We start from the raw sequence: 22,601 nt of genomic DNA on the forward strand, positions 1-22,601 counted from the left end.
AAACCCTGTGTACATTCAAAAGTCGATATTTGATGAAAAAGTATGTATATGAAGTTGGTCCAAGCCCAGTGGAGGGGGATCAGCTGAAAGCTTTTGTTTAAACAAGTGTGTGTTAAGAATTACAATTGAAATTTGGCCCGAACTCAGCAGAGGGAGACTAATTGTGTTAACATGGATCTCAGGGGGATCCGGGGTGAACCGTGAGTCACCCGAGAAAGAATATTCTATTCTGCGAACATTGTATGAAGTGGATCTGAGGGGGATCCAAGGTGAAGGAAATTGTGTAAAAATGATCTGAGCCCCGTTGAGGAGGATCCGAGGCGAATAGTGAATCGCCTGAGAAATTGAGTACTTGTCAGAATCTGAAAGAAGAAAGGAACTTATTGTTTGTTGGTTGCATCAAACTCTCTGAATCAAGAGACTTTAAGAGGCAAAGAGACATGGGCACGAAAGTCCCTGATGCTAATTTTCTAATTGTATCCTTGTGCTAGAAAAGCCAGAGACTGTGCTAAGCTCAGGTGCCCTGCCTTATACCGTGCTGAAAACGTGGGGAAGGGAGGCCAACAGCCTGAACATCGTGACATATAATTTTGTGAACACTTCTTTCGTTTTTGTAATATTGTTTCCCACACTATTTATATTTAGAGGTAAGGATTGGCAATGGGTTTGTTAGTATAGGCCCTTTTATTTTGACAAGACACCACTAAGACTGCGTTATTATTATTTGATGGTCGTAGCTTGCTCCCATCTTTAGATTTAGGATTAGATGGGCATTTTTCAAACCATTTGTTAAATTCAATAAACAACCTTAAACTGTGGTCACTTGTGTCTGTCTTCCTGTTGTTCCACGCCTTCCTTACACCAAGCATCCCATTTCTTCTCAGCACAGAGCTATCTGTGTCACATACCTGATGTGCCATCACACAATCAATGGACTGAGGTCTATTCAGGCTCAGCGGGGCCAGCTTCACGTTGGATGAACTTATAGAAGGCTTGTGAAGTGTCACTGACAGTCCTGTAAGTCATAACCTGCTACACACAGCAGTGCCAAACACCGTTTTTAACTTTCATTTTATTTGCATTTTTTATGTTAATATAATCAACAGAAAGCACTGTGAATTCAAATAACACAACATTCCCCTCATCTCCCCTCTTCCCCCATCGCTTTTCCAGTGAAACCAAATCAAACTGTGTAACAGTCAGGGATGTACAGAGTTGTAGACGTAACAATAACAGTGCATAATGAAGTTCTTAGATTGGCTTCCCAAAATAGTGATGCTTCAGTGACATGTAATCCATTCCCAATACACAAAGTCCAAACATGTTCCCCCTCCCACCTCCTCACCTCACCAGTGGACCCCATTCTTCCTAAAAAGTCCCTATATAGTCATTGATTACTGCTGTCAACTTCTCCATGATCATTATGTCATGTAACTTTTGCTCCCATTCCTTTTTCGTGGGGACCCTTCCACTATTCCAAGGCTGTGCAATCAGCAATCTTTCTAAACATCACCTCCCACATCCTGGGGAATCTATATTCTTCCCCTGTCCTTAGCTGGGATGCCCAGCAGCATCTGCAGGGGGTCCAAGCTAAGCTGGACTCCTGTGATGTTTTTAATCCAGCTGAGGGGTTCCCCCCAGAAAATGCATATTTTGGGGCAGTACCACCACATGTGAGAGGGTAAGCCTATTTGCTCACAGTCTCGCGGGCAGAGTGAGGAAGCACCTGCTAACATTCTAGAGATCTTCAAGGGGTCTCTGTGCCAGCCCTGTAGCATCTTATGTTGATGTAAAAAGATTCCTGTGGAAGGTCACCCTGAAAATGTGCGCCCGTTTGAAAGTTTGTCTCTCTGTCAAATTGAACATCACCAGACCCCTGTATATGCTAGACAGGATACCCCTCCATGTGGTTGAGGAATCTAGTATTTTTTCAAACCGGGTAAGGTCCCTAGCAAGGGAGTTGCTCCACTTTTGGTCAGTGAATGTACCCTTAATTCTTAGATAAACGAAGATTGAGACCACTTCATGTTCTAGTGCTCCGCAAAATAAGTTTAATAAACCCCCCCCTTCCTGAACATATGACCCGCCCTTTCTAAACCTCTATCCGACCACTGTTGGGAGAACCGCAGTTCCAAATGGGCCAGCCCAAACAAAGGGCTCCACACCGAGGACATAGGAGAGGGCCAGGAGGACAATGATTGATTCACACTATTATTTTTCCAGGTATCCCAGAGTACACCCAGAGAGAGATGCCCTCTAAATTCCCCGGGAATGTCCTTAGACGGGGCCCAAATGAAGTCTCATACTTTCAGTGGGTGTGTTTCCAGATCCTCCAGGTATGTCCAATAAGTCCTCATATCCTCCCTCATATGTTCCAACATAATACGTAATTAGGCAGCCTTATAGTATAGATAGAAATCAGGTAGGCCAAATCCCCCCTGGTCCCTCGGCAGAGTAAGGGTAGATCTTTTCACTCTAGGTATCTTGTTCTGCCCCACAAATCTAGTCAGGGCATTGTAAAGATCACTAAAGAAATTATCTGGAAGTTGGGTCTGAAAGGCAGAGAATAAGTATAACAGCCGAGGGAGAGCATTCATTTTAATGGAAGTAATGCGGCCGTTCCAGGAGAAAATCGAGCGTTCCTAGCGCTTACGATCCACCTTGATTGTCGCCATCAACGTATCATAGTTTGCTTTCACCAGAGCCTTGCGATACCAAATAACAAATATATATCATTTTTCCACCCTCATGCCCATGAATCTGAATTGTGAATCCAAGAAGGACTCACTTTCTCCTATGGGCATAATGCAAGGCTTGTATACATTGATTTTTAATCCTGACAGTCGGCCGAAACTAGAGATTTGCGCCAACTATTCTGGGAGAGAAGAACCAACATTTGTGAGCTAGCCCAAGATATTGTCGGCATAGAGGGACAGCTTAAACTCAACCTCTCTGCCACGCATACCCTCAATCTTCTGGTTCGCTGTAATCGAGATGGCTAATGGCTCCATGGTAAGTGCGTATAGTAATGGTGACAGAGGGCAGTCCTGTCTTGTCCCTCTCGATAACTTTAAGGAGTCCATAAGAGCCCCATTGACTTGCCCCCTGGCTGTGGGCCCTCTATACAGGGCCTCCACCCATGGTAGGAAATTAACCCTGAAACCCATTTTCCTCATGAAGGGACTCTACACCACCCTATAGAAGGCTTTCTCAGAGTCTATAGCAATCAAACATGCTTCAGAATCCACAGCCCATCTGCGGTTTGAGTTTTTTAATTTTTTTTTATTTTTAATTTTCTTCCTAATATTATCAAATTCCTGCCATGCCGGGATAAATCCCACATGATCCCAGTGGACTAGGGATGGAAGCAGGCCTTGCAGTCTGCCGCCCAAAATCTTAGCCAGAATCTACACATTGTTATTCAGCAGAGAGACTGGACGATAGGATGATAATTTGGTCGAATCCCTCCCTTCCATATGAATGGCCACTATGATTGCCTCCATCATTGAGTTTGGCAAGGCATCTCCCATCAGAATCGCATTGAAGACTCTCACAAGATAATGGGCGAGAGTGGATCTATAGGTTTTATAGAACTTCATGGCGAACCCTTTGCTACTGGGGGCCGCCCCACTTTCATCTTTTTAATAGTCTGTATGACTTCCTCCTGGGAAATCGGCAACTCTAAATGCTCGGCCATCTCCGGCGTGATGCCCGGGTGCGGCAGCTGGTCGAGGAATGTGGCAATCTGCATGTCATCCCCCACATATTTATATGTGTACAAATCTGCACAATATTTGGCAAACTCCCTCCCTATGCTCGCATTGTCGTACACAATAGAGCCCTCTTCCGACTAAATTGCCACAAAGGCCTTTCTTTTCTGTTTCTCCCTTAGCCTCTGTGCCAAGATCTTGCCCGCTTTATACCCTTGCTCATGATATATTTGTTTCAAAATAACAATTTCTTCTTTGTGTCCGGGACGAGAATGGAATTTAGCGTTGCCTTATAGTGTCAAAGCTTTAGCTGGAGTGAGATACGTACCATGTGACCCTCCCAGTTGATCTCTTCTATTTTCTTCCTGAGGTATGCCTCTTGTTCCTGTCTTGCTTTCTTTTTCTCGGACCCTAGCCTTATGAGAACCCCTCGTATTGTGGCTTCAAAGCCCTCCCAAAGAATCTGCACCTTTACCTCTCCTTTAACATTATGAGTGAAATATTCTGTAAACTCTGTGAGAAGGGCCTGAGCAAGTTCCCTGTCGTGCAGCAGGAGGACATTACACCTCCAAGTCCTCTCTCATTGAGGGAGCCAATCGCTAGGTCACCCCTGAACTCAGGACTCTTAATATTTCACTTCCTGACCCCATATACATCTTTGCGGCCATTGCATTGACACAAGCATGAGACCTCAAACCTAAAATCGCTGTGAGGACGATGAAAACCAACTATTGGAAACACTGGAACCAACTGAAAATATATTGTAACCAACCTGTCCCCCTCCCCTCAGCATCCAACCCTGTAAGGCCAACTGCCACAGTCCAGGATTAGATCACCAGTGGTCTATGAAACAACAGGACCAGCCCAATACCACCCCACCTCTTCTGAGCCTTCCCATACGCACCCACTCCGAACTTCACCCATCATATGTCCCCCCTCCTCAACCTCCATCCAAGCACCTCATTCCCCTTCTATTTTGAAGGAGAGGGTGGCCACCCCTGTCGCTGGCCGCCCTCCCCTCGCTCTTTCATGCTATACCCTCCTTGCTCAGTCTCCTGACCCCTCACTCCTCATAGGAGGAGTGTAACCTTTTTTGAATTTGTGTGATCCTGGAATCCTACGTCTGTTCGTTCCTGCCTCAGGTTTTGGCTTGGCTCCACTGTCCTCTCCAGGGCCCCCCACTCAGTGACGTGGGGCTGCCATGGGCTCTCCTAAGGCCCCCTGTATATCATCTTCCATCATCAATTTGTACCGGTGACCGTAGAGTTCAAAGGAGATGGAAAAAGGAAAACCCCATCGATACCTCACCCCTTTCTGGTGCAGCCATTTGGTGAGAGGGGCACACAGTCTCCTTCTTCTCGTCAGCATGAAAGCAGGGAAATCCTGGTAAATCATGACCTGAGCTGAGCCATGGACCATTCGGCTTGTTTTTCTGGCCTTTCCGAGAATCTTTGCCTTCTCTGTTTAGCAATGAAAGTGGGCAAGGATAGTCCTTGTGCACCTGGAGCCTCCGCCCGCCCAGTGGGTCCAATCTATAGTAGGCTCATCTATGGTATAATACCCAAACAGGGAGCAAAGCACTTCCAATATGGACCTCTTTATGTCCCTCTCGGTCTACCCCCTCTCTTTCTGGAAAACCCCAAAATACGTAGATTGTTGCGTCATTCCCTATTCTTAAAGTCGTCCATTTTGAGGGAGACCTCAACCTCCCTTCTTTTGAGTTCTGAGAGCCTCCTATCCATCTGGGTTTCCATGGTATCGACTGAGACTGGTTTGCCTCCAGGCCTTGTATCCTGTTGTCCATGGCTCCCATCCTCTATCTTGTCCAACCTCTAACCTATGTCCGCACAAATGCCCCTCATTTCCTCCAGGAGTGCAGCAATGTCTTTCTTTGTAGACACCTGGTATTCAGCCATGATTTCATGATTGGGACGTCTGTGTTTCAGAACCCAGGCACTTGAACTGCTGTAAGGCGTCCCTCCAAGTCATTCTGCACAGGGGGGAGACCTTCTTCTGCTCTAGGTCTACTCCCCTTGGGTCCAACACTGCCTTGCACTGACATCGGTCTGCCTGGGGGAACAGGCCACCAACCGTTAGCAGCATACGGGCCCTCTCCAACGCTTATCCATGATGCCCTTTCTGGTCTGTTGTGTCCCACCCTCAACACAGAGTTCAGAGCCGGACATGTACAATCCTGGGGCAGCCCAAAAAAACAGAACAAGCCTGTACACCCCGGTTGTGTTCCCATTTACACCATCATCATTACCATATTTCTATTAAATAAGGACAGGAGAGAGCCTGCATGTCTGACCTCCTTTATTTCTCATCTTAACTGCCCCCTTCTTTTCTCTCTAATCCATTCCATCTCTACTCCAGTTCTATTCCCACTAGATTCCATATTCTACAATACACAACATCTCCCCCTTGCTTATCATATAAGTTCATCTTCCATCTGTCCAGCAGAATCACCTCTACATCTGTTCAATCAGACGTAGAGGTTTACGAATAGTTCTTGGAGGTCGAACATGGGCTGTCCCACCAACTCCTTCACCAGTCAAACAAGGTGGAGATTGTCCACAGTCTTTAAGTGACATGAGACCTACAGGTTCTTCATTTACCCGCCCCTCATGCAATTCTTCATTCCGACTCTCCTCTTCATTTCCCCGCTCCTCATGCAATTCTTCATTCCGACTCTCCTCACATGCTTCTCCCCCACCTGAATCATCTTGGAACATTGTATGAAAGAATGAGGTATCCTCAATAATTTCACTACTATCCCTTATGTCAGTGACCCCGGGCCTTTTACCATCCGTCACAATTAAGGTTTCTGACTCATCATTAATGTCCATCTTCCTTTGCTGCTTCTGCCCCACTATCATATTCTCATCTGCTAGCACCTTATGTTCTCCAAGTTCCTCAACTCTCCTCTTACGAGTTTTATACACGTTGTTCCCCTTTCCTACTTCTTCATCTTCACCACTCCCTTCTCCATTTATGCAGTTATGGCCTTCATACCCTGGGCCATGATCCTTCAGCTGATCTTTGACCATTCTTTCAAAGGGGAGCACATTCCGTCACCCCATGTGGAATCCTTAGATGACTTCCTAGGATTTGTGGATTGTCCTGCAGCACTTCCCGAGACAGCCACCTTTTCCTACTCGTTAGTCCTTGATCCGGTGTGGCCACATAATTTTGCTCGTTTTGATATCTCATCAGACTCTTCACTATGTATTGTCTCCCATTCTGTATTGACTGGGCATTAGATCCACAGGTTGTCAATAAAGATGCTCTCTCTTTACACATGACCCAAATGTGATCTCTCTGACCACATGCCCCACACATTCGACCAATAGCCGGACGACGACCTTTGTGCGGAAATCTAGATCCACATCTATAACACGATCTTCTCGGTCGACTACTGCTTATACCATCCCATGGGCCTTGACAAAGTAGTATGCTTGGGTATCGGGACTGTTTTTGTACATCACTTCTGATACCATCTAGTGTCTCTTGCTGCCCTTTGTTTTCCATGTTTTCCACTTGTTTCTCAATTCTTTCATACATTCTTGCTAATTTCAGAATATCTTTCAATGGGAGGGGCACTCTTAAAAGATGTTTCCTAAACTCCAACAATGTGCAGCTCTCAATTATTCTCAACCTAATTGCTTCTTCATCATCAAATTCTGCAAACTCACAATAGATTGCCTTCTCCTGTAGTCGCAAAACCAACCGTGCAATTGTCTCCTGTGGCCTCTGTGTACACTTGTTAAATTCATATCTTTCATAGTCTTTGTTAGGAACAACTCTTAATCGTTCAACTATAGCGGCAATAGGCTTGATATGATGTTCTCTCTTCAGTCATTATCAATGCCTTAATGACACTCTTCATTTCTCTTCCTACTAGATTCATAAATATGTCTAACTTGTTCGGAATGTTCTCATTTCCTAATGCTCTTAGAAATTCTTCAAATTCATTTACCAACTCTTGCCAGCGTCGTCCCTGGTGATCATGCGGCTCAAGATCAGATAATTCACTAAATTCGTGCATATAGGGATCCCCCACATGTCTTGAGCTGGGTTAAGGTCCCCACTTACGTTGTCAGACAACATTTTGAGCTGTTTGTTCTGTCCTTGGCGTTTTGTGACTGTGTGCATGCAGTTGTCTGTTGCCCTGTGCTGAAACACTGCTCTGTTATCAGTCGTGTTGTGCAGGTGCAACAACTTTCCTGCGTCACTTTTAGTTATGCACCAACTCTGATACTGTCCCTGTTGCACATGTTAGTCAAAACTGACTCATCATTTTACAGGGTTTTTGAAGTTTTGCCGGGTTTACTCTCTTATTCTCTCAGTTGTTGTCATTAGCGTTGGTTTTAACTGGTAGTTTGGTCCTGCATTAATGTTTTGCAGCGTTAATGGCTTTGCTATAAAATTGCATATGTCAATATTTTAATCTTGTCCCATGACAACTTTGTAATGCTTTACTTATTTCATTTGGTGGTCTCAACAAGTTTGCAAATTCTAAACACTTCATTAAGGAAATGTCATCATGATGTGTTCTGCTGAATCTATTTTGTGACAAATGATTGTGCCGATTGACGGATCATCTACAAATGGACGAAATTGCAGCAATTTCTTTAATCATTCTGTTCACTTCAATCCAATCCCAGCACGAGCATTCCTCTACTTTCTTCAATGTCATTTCTAATTGTTGTCTTTATTCATCATTACAACTGTTGAGACAAAAACCGTGCATTACATTGGCATACCATACATATTTCTCATTAATGCATTTAAAGTTTGTTGCAGCTGTAACGTTTTGCTGACCGGGCCTTATTATCTCTGCATTATATCAATGCGCCCAATTCCTACTTTTCTGCACCCTTCAAAATGACTTCCCTTTGTATTAGCCGTGTTGATATGGCAACGTTTATTCCATTCCATCGATGTATCACATTTAATTGATTACGCCTATTAGCTTTCCATTTCTATTTGTTATTATCAATATGCATACTTCAGTATTCTTGTCTTTGTGACATTTCCGCTTTTCGTTTTCTACATTTTTTTCAATTTTTTTATGATATGTACGATGGGGGTCATTACGACCTGGGCGCAAAAGGATACCGGGCACCGGTGCCGGCAATCCCTTTGCGCCCTATTCCGAGGTCCCTTTGCGGGTCCCTCCCTTAACGCCTGCAAACCCGCAAAGGGATACCGGGGTCAATAACGGTACCGCAATTTGCGGTACCCTTATTGACTACTTCCCCCTTCCCATTGAGCCCTATGGGGGCTCAAATGGGAATGGGGAATGGCTTTTCAAATGGGGACTTACCAGTCCTGCAATGGTCGGAATAGACCGGTAAGTCCCTATACCACCAAGCCGGTGGCGGTACCGGTGTTGGTGCTAGTCATGGCACTAATAGCGCCATGACTAGCACCAACCTCGGAATGAGGGCCGATGTTATGGCAACTAATGTGATTCTTCTCACTCAAACAAATATGACACCACATTTTTTTTACGTTACCAGGTACTATCTTCTAATCTTTCAGCATTATGCGGTGACTCCATCACCGAATAGACACTTTGCACCTCACGCTCTTGTAAGTTCCATATCATCTGATTCTGCTTTTTTAAAAATGCCTTCTTCGTCTGGCAGCCTTGTCAGCCTTATATAACGGCCAACTGTATCAATTAAAACCAGACCTGTTTATTTTTTAACCTTTGAATGTCCACATTTGTGCAGCTGCGCTCCTTAACGCTTTTTATAATTCCTGTTTGTCCTTGTTATCAGTCTTCACACGTTGTTCTCGACTTCGGTTTCCCGGCCTCAATCTTGTTTTCTTTCTTATATTATTGTCCTCTTATCCCACGAGATCATCTGTCCATCATGAACACTCATCCGTCTTGAATTTCCTCTTCGAATTTTCTTTTAGCGAGCCACTTCCTCAAGCTGTATCAATGTCCTTCCATTTATGAGCCACCTCAACAGGCGGTTCAACTCTGTGGGTCGCGTTTCCCTTCGTCGCCAAATGTTGTGTTCCCATTTACACACAAATTTGAGAGACTAGAGGTTTTTAGTCTATATTTTTGTCTTGGACCTTCCTGCAACAGCCCTCCTAAGAATACTGCCTATAACATGGTATTCAATGTGCAGAAGGTCCCTTGTTTTCCACTATTCAACCAGCTATTGACCATAAGCACATGTCTTATTTCAATTAAATTTTGACATACTACAAAAGATTTTGTATCAAAAAAGATATCACAATTTTATTTTCATATAAAAATATATATAGCAGCTTCATTACATTTATAAAAACATACATATTTCATCAACGTTTAAGACAAGCAATTTTTCAATTTTTTCTTATCATTTTGGAAATTGTTGCATACAAATGATTGACTTCATACTTCAACAGACCTTTTCAATAATATATTTTACCAAGGCAATTCATCTTATATCTAGTATGTTGTTGCTTGTAATCACACCTTGGGATACTCGATCACGGTTTTTGTTATTGTGGAGTACCATCCATTAGTATCCCCTTTGATTTATACCGATGGTTCACCAATCATCCATTCTTTCATTCCTCACACAAGCATACCCGACATGTTTCATTCCTCTTCAACAACTAACATACTAACAGAAAATTCTTCAGGAGAAGAAAAAAACACACTAGATTGAAAGCATTCTATTTTTATGCACTGTTCCTTATTCAAGGATTTCACCGGGCTTTGCAATTCCCCTTCTCAACCCTTTCAGCTCTTGGTCAATTTCTGGATGAGGTTTCTGTACGGCGAATCATTGTTCAATTCGAGTAGCTGTTGTTTTGTTTACAGCTAGAAGGAATACACACTTCTGTATGGTCATTCTGGATTCAGCATATCCTCGTTCCGTGTTTATTGTCTTTTTTAGACATCCCGTGACTTTTTGGCTCAGCAGAGAGGAGATATAGTTCACTTCTAGAGACCGTTTGCCGGGGTCTCTTAGAGTAGTTTTTGGCCTCAGACTTGATAATTGCTTAATCAAATGCAGCTACACTTCTGAATTTGGTATCCTCCATCAGACTTGTTATTTGTCCAACTTTGCGGTCTCCCACGGTCCCGATCGTATACACCAGCTTTTTGCTTCTACGGTTCCCGGGTGCCTTCAGAGTAGATGCACGCCGCGTCTTAGTTACTGCTCATAGATGTGTCTTCCTACGGCCTCGTCGACTTCTGTTACTGGAAATTCCATCCGTCTCGGCATCTGCTTTCCAGCATTTCCACCATCATCATTGCCATATTTCTATGAAATAAGGACAGGAGAGAGCCTGCATGTCTGAACTCCTTTATTTCTCATCTTAACTGCCCCACCTTCTTTTCTGTCCAATCCATTCCATCTCTCCTTCAGTTCTATTCCCACTACATTCCATATTCTACAATACACAACAACCCCCTACGAGTGCGATGCAAAGAGGGTCCAGGAAAGAATCAGTGCTCCTCCTTAGGCCCAGGCTTCAGGGCACATTGTAGCAAGTCTCACTGTTTCTCCAAGCACGTTATACCTGGACCCACTGTTACCTCGGGCCTCCAGACCCAATGGACAGCACCTGATGCCCCAAGGTACAGACGCCTCAGTTAGGCAACTTGGACTGTTGCTGCTCCTAGAAGATGGGGCTCTCGGGGCTCTCCCCCAACTGCACCTGTGTCTCCCGCTGGGGGCCACCAATGTAGATTCACAGCTCCACTGCTCTCTATGCTGCTCCTTATGCCTCTCTCTGGTGACCTCTGGCAAGGTGAGACCTTTGTGTGTGGCTCCACTAGTCCCCAAGAGACCTAAACTGCACCGGCAAAAGCACAAGTTTGCACCCCTAATCAGTGCTGCTGGGCTGAGCCCAGATGTGCTCCCTTCCTCTCTCTCCTTTGTGCGTGTGGGCCTGAAGCCAAGCCGCGCGATACAGCCGGAGCACCTTCCATGGTCCCGCAGTCTTTGGACAGGCACCAGCCCCGAGTTCCCACACGTGAGCACCTCACGTTGGGCTCTCCGTGTCGCCACACGTCACCTTCGCCATTCGGGGGAGCAGTCCTGCCCCCAGTCCCTGTGGCTGTTGGGACTGGCTGTGGTCCAGACAGGCTTTGCATTGCTCACCGCCCCCAGTCTGGGGGATGCCGTCACTGAGCCTCTTGAGTATGAAAAGGGGGGCCCGTTGTGATCCGATTGTTCTTGGTGTCGCCACAGAAACCAGGAGAGTCCACCAGGCATCAGTGGGGCTGCACAACGGCCTACACCCAGCGAGTTCATGTAGAACCCGTGCGCTTCTTCTCTTCAGGATGGGGATTTCTCAGAAAGCCGGCTGGGCTGCAGGCTCACCTAGCGCCTGCTGCACAGCACCATTTCAGCCCAAAGTTGGACCGAGGGCTCTTCAACAGGGTTGGAGTGTAATGCTGCATTCCGATCCACCAACGGAGGGAGGTGTCAGCGGGTGCTCAGGACCCCTTTTCGGCCCTTCAAGACAGGAGCTAAAGCAATTAAGCTTCCATACGCTGGGTGCACCCTGGTGGTCTGTCAAACACAGTTTTGTGCAAAACAAAATAGCACACACTGAATCACTGGATCATTAGAGAACTACTTATAATCTTAGAGGAATAGTCTACAAAGTAAAGAGCAAGATAAACTATTGAGCAAGATGATAGAAGCACTGAAACAAAGTAGGAATTAAATGTAATGGAAGACTGAATACAACGGATATGGGGACTCTGGGAGAGGGCTAGTGAAAGGAAGGGAATACAGGGGAACTCTGGGAGAGGGCTAGTGAAAAGAGAATACATGGTGACTCTGGGAGGGGGCCTAGTGAAACGAAGGGAATACATGTGGACTCTGCGAGTGGGCTAATGAAAAGAAGGGAATAAATGTGAACTCTGGGAGGGGGCTAGTGAAAAGAAGGGAATACATGGGGACTCTGGGAGAGGGCTAGTAAAAATTAGGGAATACATGGGGACTCTGGGAGGGGCCTAGGGAAAAGAAGGGAATACATGGGGACTCTGGGAGGGGGCTAGTGAAAATTAGGGAATACATGTGGACTCTGCGAGTGGGCTAATGAAAAGAAGCGAATAAATGTGAACTCTGGGAGGGGGCTAGTGAAAAGAAGGGAATAAATGGGGACTCTGGGAGAGGGCTAGTAAAAAGAAGGGAATACATGTGGGCTCTGGGAGGGGGCTAGTGAAAAGAAGGGAATAAATGGGGACTCTGGGACAGGAGTTGGTGAAAAGAAGGGAATACATGGGGACTCTGAGAGGGGAAGAGATTAAAAAAGTTTGAATTACAGAACTATAGGGACTTGCTAATAAAACAAGAAGTAGTAGCCCTCCCATTAGTGCTCGACACTGAGTTGCCCTTTAACATGTGTAACGAAAAGATCATGCAATGGGATGACAATAACAGGAGAAGTCCATGTCTAGGAACTGAAGTATATTTGACATATAAAGGCCATCCTAAAGTGACGCTTACAAAAATCCAAGTCTTATTGGATTTAGCCAGTCACCAAACTGCTGTTGTCCTAATGATAATTCCAGCTGAAGACACGGCCAAGTAACAAGAGCTGGTCCTTTTAGGAACAGATTTCCCAAAGTTTAACATCAGCAATGGAATATAAAAGTAGAAGAAACTTCTAGATCCAAAATCGTAGCACACCAGGAGTTGATGGAAGATTAAAGAGAGGCCCGAGAGATTGGAGAATATGAAGAAAGGTTTCATAACTAAGCCTGGTGAACCCCCAAAAAGTCACGCGCCTATAATTGAAATCAACAGTTTGTAGGTTGGTGACCTGTGACTATTCACAGGGCATTTTTAGGTGGATGATCTAGCTCCCCTCCCCTCAAAGCATTCGTATGCCCCCACAATGCACGCTGTGGCAGTCCTCCCGCACAGCACCCCAGGAATTGTACAAGCCTTTTTCTATTTTCAGCGCAAATCATAAATTATTCAGCATAGCCCACTGCCCTGCGGAAACTTCACAGGCCCCAGCAGGGCAGTGGAGCATGTTATAGGGCAGTGCGGGCTGCCTTCCTTTGTAAGACTGCAATGATTGGGTGAACCTCTAAATTTCTAAATTAATTTCCAGAAATATTCTACACTGTCATCATCCCAAAAATCCAATGGTTCAATTGATCTCCACGCTAGTTCGCCTAGGCCTTCTTATAAGGGATAACTTGAGGAATGGCTCTGCTCAGACGAATATATCCATGTGGCATACTATCCTGTCAAAAAATAAAGCCCAGAATTGTAGTCAAAACCAAGGCCAAAAAAGAACCTGCACCTTGGAAGGACATGTCGAACGCGGCTCTTAAATCCCACAAACCCAAAGCGTTCGCTTCAGCATTCCTTCCTTTAAGAAGAAGTCCAAGCCTTGGGACTGGGTACGTGATAGAGGTGCTAGACCCAGATTCTGACCAGCATTTTGGTGAGGTTTGTGCTGACAGGTGGGAGTTGGATCTTGAGCACCGTTGAGTGAGTGATTGGGGGTGAGGCCTGTGGAGGGGGTAGAGCTCTACACATCCCTAACACATGTAAGGGATGTGCACTAAACACAAGCATACCTCTACAGCACAACAAACCGCACGCTCGTCACTACACTACAACATCGAAAAGAAATCACACATAGCCTCGCACAACATCACATGACTGCTACAGCGAACGGTGTAAACCGAACTGAAGCTGCCAACAGTACATCACTGCTCTATTTCTCTTTTCTCCCACTCAGTTCTACTAACTTACACCCTCCTGAAGCCCTTGCTTTCAGAGCGCCAAGGGACCACGCAGGTGGTGACAGTGCACGGTATAAGAACCTTTAACATAACATATTGAGAAGCTGCATATTTCAAGCTCAATGCGTCTAGGGACATCGCCAATGGAGCAGGGGAGTCTATGGGATATAAGTGCCCTAGCCTTAGTCAGAATGGAGCAGTAAAATTAAGATGGTAGCTGATATCTACAATACTGCAGGTGATTTTCCATTTTAGGGAGAGGCATAATGCAAAAGCATCCATCCCTACTGACTGGAAGGAGCGATGGCTTATTGGAAACAGAGGAAGAACTAAGAGGCAGACTTGGGCCCTATTTGAGGGACCAAGAGGACTTGTGCCTGCAGTCATTGTCTTTATTGGATGAATAATGAGTAGGCTCGGTGGTTGCGTGAATCCTCGGAAGTGCTGAGAGAGTCTTGAATCTCCAGAGGTGCCAAGAGGGAACACTGGATCCTGAGAGGGGCTAGAATCATGAGAGAGCCCTTGAACCTGAGAGACACTGAGAATGCTGCGGAGCACTTGACCCTGAGTGGCGCTGAGAATGCTGCAAAAGCAGAAGATCCTGCGTGGTGCTGAGACTGCTGCGAGAGCACTTGAAATTGAGGCATCAAGGGACAGCATAGCCATTGCAAACCACTTGAAATGAGATTGACGGCAAGACACCAAGATATCTGGCAAAAGGGAAGGAATACATGTTGTGACTTGTAGGATCTGGTAGAGATAAATAACAGACACTTTTATTGTGTAAAACTGGGGGAAGAAGAAACAAAACCTCCCAAAGCTTCTGCGGAAAGTGAGAAAAAAAAGCACCCAAAATGATTGAGAGATGTAGAACCGGGCAGGTGATCCAGAGAATGCACAAACATGTACTAGAGTGTGAACCTTTGGCTAGAGGGTGAATGGTGCAACAGCAAACTCCCCTCTAAAGAGCTTGAGAGAAAAGAAAGACAAAAGAAAGCAGGAGATAGACCTGAAGAAGAAAAGCTAATTAATACAGAGACTGCTCATTATGCCAACAATGATGTCAAACTTTGATCCGCAATAAAAACAAAGGTTTTAAAATTGTAACCACTGTTGCTTAGTCAGTCTTTTATTAATATCCCTCTTTGGAGTACTAGTTTGCACAGGCATATCATCATAAGTAGAGCCTCCATGCTTGGCAGCCACGTTTAGTAAAGAAGGCAAGCTGCTGCGTCTTTGTCTACAATGAGTTCTCTTTCATAACTCCTAAGGTGTCTACAGACCAGAATTGCAATGTCCAAAGATAGGTAAAAGACTAGAATGAGGAGCATATCAATAATTTAAGGCATCTTAGGTGTAATGCAACCATATCAGGCGTTTAGAAATGTTTAAAGCTCATTGTGAGTTTGGCCTATATTTATGCTGCGTATTAGTACCATGCTCGGGCGGACAAAAACAACCTTGTCTATCTCATTTCATTTTAAATCCTAGTTGGGAACCCTGTGTGACTGTTCACGTTCTCTGTTTTTCTAAATGCACCTGTTCGAAATGCCATTTTTGGCAGGATCAGAGCCAAGGTTTCTGGGTGATGGGTTGTTTGTATCTTCCAGAGCTTCAATCTTCTAGGCTAGAGAGTCTGTAGCCCAGACTCTCATGACTTCTGGGTCTCTTGTTTCATCCTTGACTGCTTTTGGGTCCTCCATCGGCCCAGCATTCTCCTCCTTTCTTTTGTGTTCTCTAAGAAGCTTACCAGTAGTCTCCTTTTACCACACTTGCAGAGACTAGCGTTATTTTGCCATTTCAATATTCAAATTAACTTCCTTTACAATCTTTCCAGTTTCCTCCCTTTTTCTCAATACTCTATATGATTGAGGTTGTGTTGGCAAGGGGAGATGATCGTCCTTGGCCCTAAAGCGGTTTCGGGTAAGGCAGAGGCCTGGAAGCGTGTTGTAGGGGCTCAGGGAGGGTACAAGGGGTTAGAGGGGGGTCCACCGGGACCACAATATGGGTAGATTAGTGCATGCTTTGGGTGTGGATTACACAGGGAATGAAGCGCCATCTTAAAAAGTAGTAGCCATATTGAAACCGAAGCCTAACGCTGCGCTGCAGCCAGGGTAGCAGGCCCAGGCCAAGAACGTAGAAATAAGCTTGTGCATGCGTAAATAGGTTGTTACATGGGCGGCAGCAAGATAGGCCTGAGATGCAGATATTCATAGACCATTCATTGTCTCACGCTACCAGCATTCATATCCCAGGAGGAATGCGTCCGGCAAGGCCCTCCTACCTTAAGGGAAGACCTACCCTATCTATGCTTTAGATCCAACGTCATCCATTGGATCAAGGAAAATGACATCTGGCACTCTACTATACTAATACATCACCTGCCCCGTCTGTACATACTGTATATAATTGTTTCACAATGTTTTTTTCCGTAGTGCATAACCTGCCTTTCTTATGCCAGTATTCTGTACATTTTACCCACGTACAATTCTTGTATAAAATTTACTGTATAATGTATGATATTTCACAGCAATGTAACCGAAGCTGAACTACCCTCTTCATGCCTTTTGCGCCCTGATACCCTCGGGTGTGGCGCGCATTATAAATATTAAAACAAACAAACAAAGGCAATGAGGAGACCTCAGCATTCCAAGGTACCAGCCTGTCCCAGGCCACCACCATGAATCTGTTAGACCCCCAATCAATCAGAAAAGATCAGAAAGCCGGGACAGGATGCCTTCACTATTAGGTCATGTGATTTGTGCTGCGAGGTGCCAGAGGGGCAAAACGAGGTTGCACGCCTTGGCTGGGTTCCAGTATAAAGTGCTGATCCTAGGCGCTGAAGAGGTAGTCCACCACTGCTCCCGAATCCAACGAGCCTGCTATTATCTTTCCTCCCATGTAAACTGAGTGTCCCGCAAACGACAACCCTGATGTAGAGCCTGGTGGGATCCACTAGACTCAAGACAACCTGCATTTTGAGCCATCCCACAATATGCTGTGACCTTGCTGGGCTGCAATACTCCAATACCCTGGACCTCAAGTAATTGCATAGTGCACAGTCTTTCGAATTCCGAATCTCCCTGAAACTTTAGTGGCATCCTCTTGAACCTCCAGAGACTTGATTTGAATCCTTGAAGTCCCCTCAGCAGAGTGCCAGACCCGATAAGTGATGAAAATCTGACTGACAATATTGTCTTCCACTGGCTCCTGAAAAAGGGTGCCAAAATCACAGACCTGCGGGCAGCCTGAAGTCTTCCCTGATGATCCCTGCTGCAAGTTCCTTTTCCAGTGTCCTGTCTTCAGTCACCATGACCAAGAATCCAAGGACCAGGTCCTGTACTTCCATATCCTGAAGATGTCCATCTGCAAATTCCTCTTCTCTGCCAAGGCACTGTATTGGCTGGGGTATAGCTTGTTACATGGGCAGCAGCAAGATAGGCCAGAGACGCAGATATTCATAGATCATTCATTGTCTCACGCTACCAGCATTCATATCCCAGGAGGAATGCGTCCGGCAAGGCCCTCCTACCTTAATGGAAGACCTACCCTATCTATGCTTTAGATAAAACCTCATTCATTGGATCAAGGAAAATGACATCTGACACTCTACTACACCTAGAATACATCACCTGCCCCGTCTGTACATACTATATATAATTGTTTCACAATATTTTTTGCCGTAGTGCGTAACCTCCCTTTCTTATGCCGGTATTCTGTACATTTTGCCCACCTACAATTCTTGTATAAAATTTACTGTATAATGTATGATATTTCACAGCAATGTAACCGAAACTGAACTACCCTCTTCATGCCTTTTGCGCCCTGATTCCCTCGGGTCTGCCGCGCTTTATAAATATTAAAACAAACAAACAAAGGCAATGAGGAGACCTCAGCATTCCAAGGTACCAGCCTGCCCCAGACCACCACCATAAAGCTGTTAGTCCCCCAATCAATCAGAAAAGATCAGAAAGCTGGGACAGGATGCCTTCACTATTAGGTCATGTGATTTAAGCCTTGTGTATTCCTGTGAAGCTTTGGGGGTGATTTGTGTGATTTGGAGTTCCCTCATTCAGTTTGCCCAGGCCTAATGCTGGACTCCCTCTAGGTTGTCTTCTCTGAGGTCCCTGGATCCTTCTCAGCAACTCTGACTTCAGAATTCTATGCCTATACTGGCCCTACCAAAAGCGGGCCCCTAGACCACTAGGGACCCTCTTCCGCCACTGAGAAGACTCATGCTTCAAGATTAGGGAAGGACTTAAAAAGCCAGGTCTTTACCTTGAACTTTATCAAGTGTTGAAAGTCTTTTTCTGGTGTATGACTTGTATTGGCATCTGTCCCTCTGAAATATGAGCAGTTACAAAGGTTCTTACTTACCTTAGAATGTGTTCTGCCATTCCTAAACGTATATAGGGTTACTTTACTTAGCTGTGATTTGGGTTCTCCTCTTCTCAAAAGTAATACTGTTGGCTTCACTTTGTTATTTTTTCAGAAAATAAGTGTATAAGTTCACCAACTTGGATTTGCTTCCCCTGACTTGCTTTATAGTCTATCTAGAATAAGTCTGCCTTGGGTTTTACCTACCTTGAATAGCTGTGTGCCATTCTGAACAAGTGTACTGTGAGTTTTGCTAACCTTGATCTGCTTTGTGCAACCCTAAAATAGTGTAAGGAGTTATTGCTTACCTTAGTCGGTGTACCATTGATCTGAAAAGCAACTCTAATAGTGTTTTACAACATTGGGTCTTACTCACCTGGTATAACTGAAGCTTATCCCAAATGTAGTTGTGGGTTCATACTGTTCTATGAATTTGTTTTCCACTATTCAGAAAAGTATACTTGTAACAGGGTTGGTTTATAATGTGAGTTCCACAACTGAGTGTCACTGTATAACTGACAGGATCTAGCCTTGAATTACTGAAAGTAATCTAAAAGTAATTAGTCGTTTTACCCCCACCCCTGAATAGGTGTGTTCTATTCTAAATGTGTATAATTAGGTCGGATTTACCTAGAATTACTGTTAGTCATTCTGAACAAAGTCTATGCTTTGGTCGGTGTACCTTAAGCATTGTGTTGTATTTTAAGACTGCGTTTAGATTCTATGACAAAGTGCTTACCACCCAAGATTTACCTTGGCCAACTTGTATTTATAATAAACCTTTATTTTGTATAATACATCTGGGTGTAAGTGTTTCTTTTGAACCATGTGTATGCTACAGGTTCTTTGTACTTTCCTACAGCACTCTCTTCCTCCTAAGTTAGCCTGGCTACTCTGTCTACGGTACCAAATACTCGGGTGGTACAGCCCTAAGAGTGGAGTTTTTTTACTGCCTCATTGGACAATTTTGGGAAGTCCTTAATTGTACTTTAGAAAACCTGTCTCTAACAGGGGTTGACAGACAGAGACTGCAGGGTTGTCCCTTGTAGAAGAGGAGGGTTGCGGGGGAATGGGTGGGGGAATAGGGGAATCACTGCAGCACCAAGGCTGGACAGGGGAACCCGGGCTTTGGCAAAACTGGCCAGTGGAGAATTCACATGGAACCATTGCCCCAGCTTCCTGCAGGTCACAGCTTTAGCAGTTATATTGATAATGGCTTTGAAAGCACAATACATAGAGTTCAGGCAGCTCCCTGGGAGAACTTGAAAAACACTTAGCAAGAGCAAATTTGATTACAGTTAGCAAGGAAGCAGGTGTATATGTTGCGATGAGAAGCTCAATAGACTTTAATGGCTAATCTGGAGCACTAGGCCCATGATGTAGCCTACCCATCTTTTCCCTTGCTGATGCACAGTGGTCTACTTGGCTACTATAGGGCAGAGCAGGAAATGAAGAAAGGAATTGTAATGCATTTACGCTTCTATTTCCCACTGTGATCATTACCCTCTTGACAGGACAAGGGGCACGCAGCGGAGATGATAGCTACGCCGTGCTCACCTCCTCTGTTTCGTGTAAGCATGTTTTATACCTACATTAGATTTTCATACAGGCGTACAAAGAATGGATTCCTGTGGAATCTGCCTTGGTTTGGCACCTGGTCAAGACCAGGTGGATTCCATAGGAGTCGATTAATAAACGCTGCCTGCAGGCAGTATTTGCTTTTCCATGAGTAAAAGAACATTTCCCTGGTTTTGCTCTTTCTTGTCGTCTCCGCCTCGTAGACCTATAAAACTGCATGCAGAGGACCAAACCGCACATAACTGCTAATGGTGGCAGTCCTCAGCATCAATTTAATTTTTTTAATAAAAGAAGCCCCTACAAATGCACTGACATCATTGGAGCAATATGATGCTTCTTGCGGCAATTCATGATAAAACACAGTGCTATTCCTTATTTGCTGTTAAGATGGCTCAGCGGGTTAAACGCTTGTTGCTGTGATCTGGGTTTGATCTGCAGGTTCGAATCCGGGCAAGGCCAATTCAGCCTACCATCCTTTCCAAGGTAGATAAATGAATACCAATTATGATAGGACATATTTACATACATTACTATTATTATCCAATGTGGAGTGCTTTAAATTAATCGCTATATAAAAAACAAATTATTATTTCTCATACACAAAGTTTATTGAAATGTACAATTATTTGAAAATAACCATATCTGATCATAATCATACAGAAATAAAATACACAAATATTTTCTCTATAGTTCAAAAGCCATTCCAGATGTCTTTACACATGTGTTGGTTAAATGATCACATTTCTCCACATTATGTTAAATATGTCTTTTTTTTTCTTCTTCCAATTCTTCATTTTAGGCCCAGTTTTCCCATGTCGGCGCGTCCTTGCATCGTCGCACTCCCTACACATATCGTATCCCCACGGACACATGGTGGCTCTTCCTGGTCTCCAACGCCCTGTACGCCCTGGGCCCGCATCTGCTGGCCTACCGCTGCCTTCGAAGCCCAGGGTTTTTTACCAGCACTGCGCCAGCGGTGCAGGACAATGACAAAAAACAGAAATAGAGAAGCACACAGAATCCGAGGCGGTCAAGAGAAATAAACAGAGACTCATACCTCAACAAAGGAGTGTCGTTGACTTGAATAGTTCTCAGCAGCTCTGGCTATTTAATTCTTCTGCACAGTTGTATTCCTCTCCTACTTCAAATATCTAAAGCCTGATTTTGTAAAAAAAAAGAAATAAAAATAAAAAAACATGCAAAAATATTTTTGTGTATTTGGTAAAATATAATTCACAAATTTGTTGAATTTGCTTTTCCTACATTTTGTTTTATAACAGAACATCTAAATCAGCCAAAACTGCTTAAAAATGCATATCGCTGCAAGACATGGGCAAAAGTGCAACAAAATACACCAGTTGACTCATGTGCACCACACATGTCCCGTGCCATGTTACCTCAATGATACTGTGTCTGTGTGAAGAATAATTTGTGACCTTTTTAAAGGCCGATAGATTATACTGCACATGCTTTTGGTTGGAGGCAATTTCTTTTAGAAAATATGTTTTTACACTGTCCCACGGATGGATCACTTACCTGGGCGGATTTAATGTGTTTGACATTAAATACTGTATTAACACGTAGGGTAATACTGCGTTAATTGCCACTTGAAGTACTTCCCCAGATTTGTAAACGAGATTATGCAATGAAAACATGCAGTAACGAAGTTAGCACATTTCACATGTATTACTACACTAATCTGAACGGTCGAAGGGCCTGGTGGTTTTGCTTGAACCAGGAAGCAATTACGCACCTCTGGAGACTTGTATGTGGGCATGGAGGTGACATTCAATGTCTCGAGAAAGTTTTTTTTAGCTGCTTTCTGAACAATAAAAAAGTATCTGTATTTGCACCCGGGAAAGACAGATTGACCAATCACAATCTGCCTTTTTTAGGTGCAATTGTGCATTCAACGTCTGCGATGGAGCAAAAAAATGTTTAAAAAAATGTCATGAAAAAGGCTGCCATTAAAATAGAAAAGGGACTAGATCCTTTCGGATGATGGCGGCCATTTTGGAACAAGTTTTCCATTGCCGTGGTCATCCAAAAAGGAACTTAGTCCCATTTCCATTTTAATGGTGGCATGATTTTTGGGGTCATTTTTATTTCTCTGGGTGATGGGCTCGCGCTGAGCTCATCTCCCGTCGGATGGGAAAAAAGAAAACTATTCACACCCCGGTAAATCCCAGGGTGCT

At 44.4% G+C, this 22,601-nt stretch overlaps 1 protein-coding gene across 1 annotated transcript in view; it reads left to right on the forward strand.

Moving 5' to 3' along the window:
- Nucleotides 1-21,613, forward strand: part of TM6SF2 (transmembrane 6 superfamily member 2) — a 354,704-nt gene extending 333,091 nt beyond the window's left edge. The window contains exon 10 of the mRNA XM_069649116.1: nt 21,206-21,613. Coding sequence (XP_069505217.1) covers nt 21,206-21,412 — 207 coding nt within the window. The 3' untranslated portion in view covers nt 21,413-21,613. The remainder of the gene's footprint in view (nt 1-21,205) is intronic.
- Nucleotides 21,614-22,601: the final 988 nt, after the last annotated feature.

This window comes from Ambystoma mexicanum, chromosome 1p, assembly GCF_040938575.1.
Source record: "Ambystoma mexicanum isolate Mex_15411 chromosome 1p, UKY_AmexF1_1, whole genome shotgun sequence".
Classification (NCBI taxonomy): Eukaryota; Metazoa; Chordata; class Amphibia; order Caudata; family Ambystomatidae; genus Ambystoma; species Ambystoma mexicanum.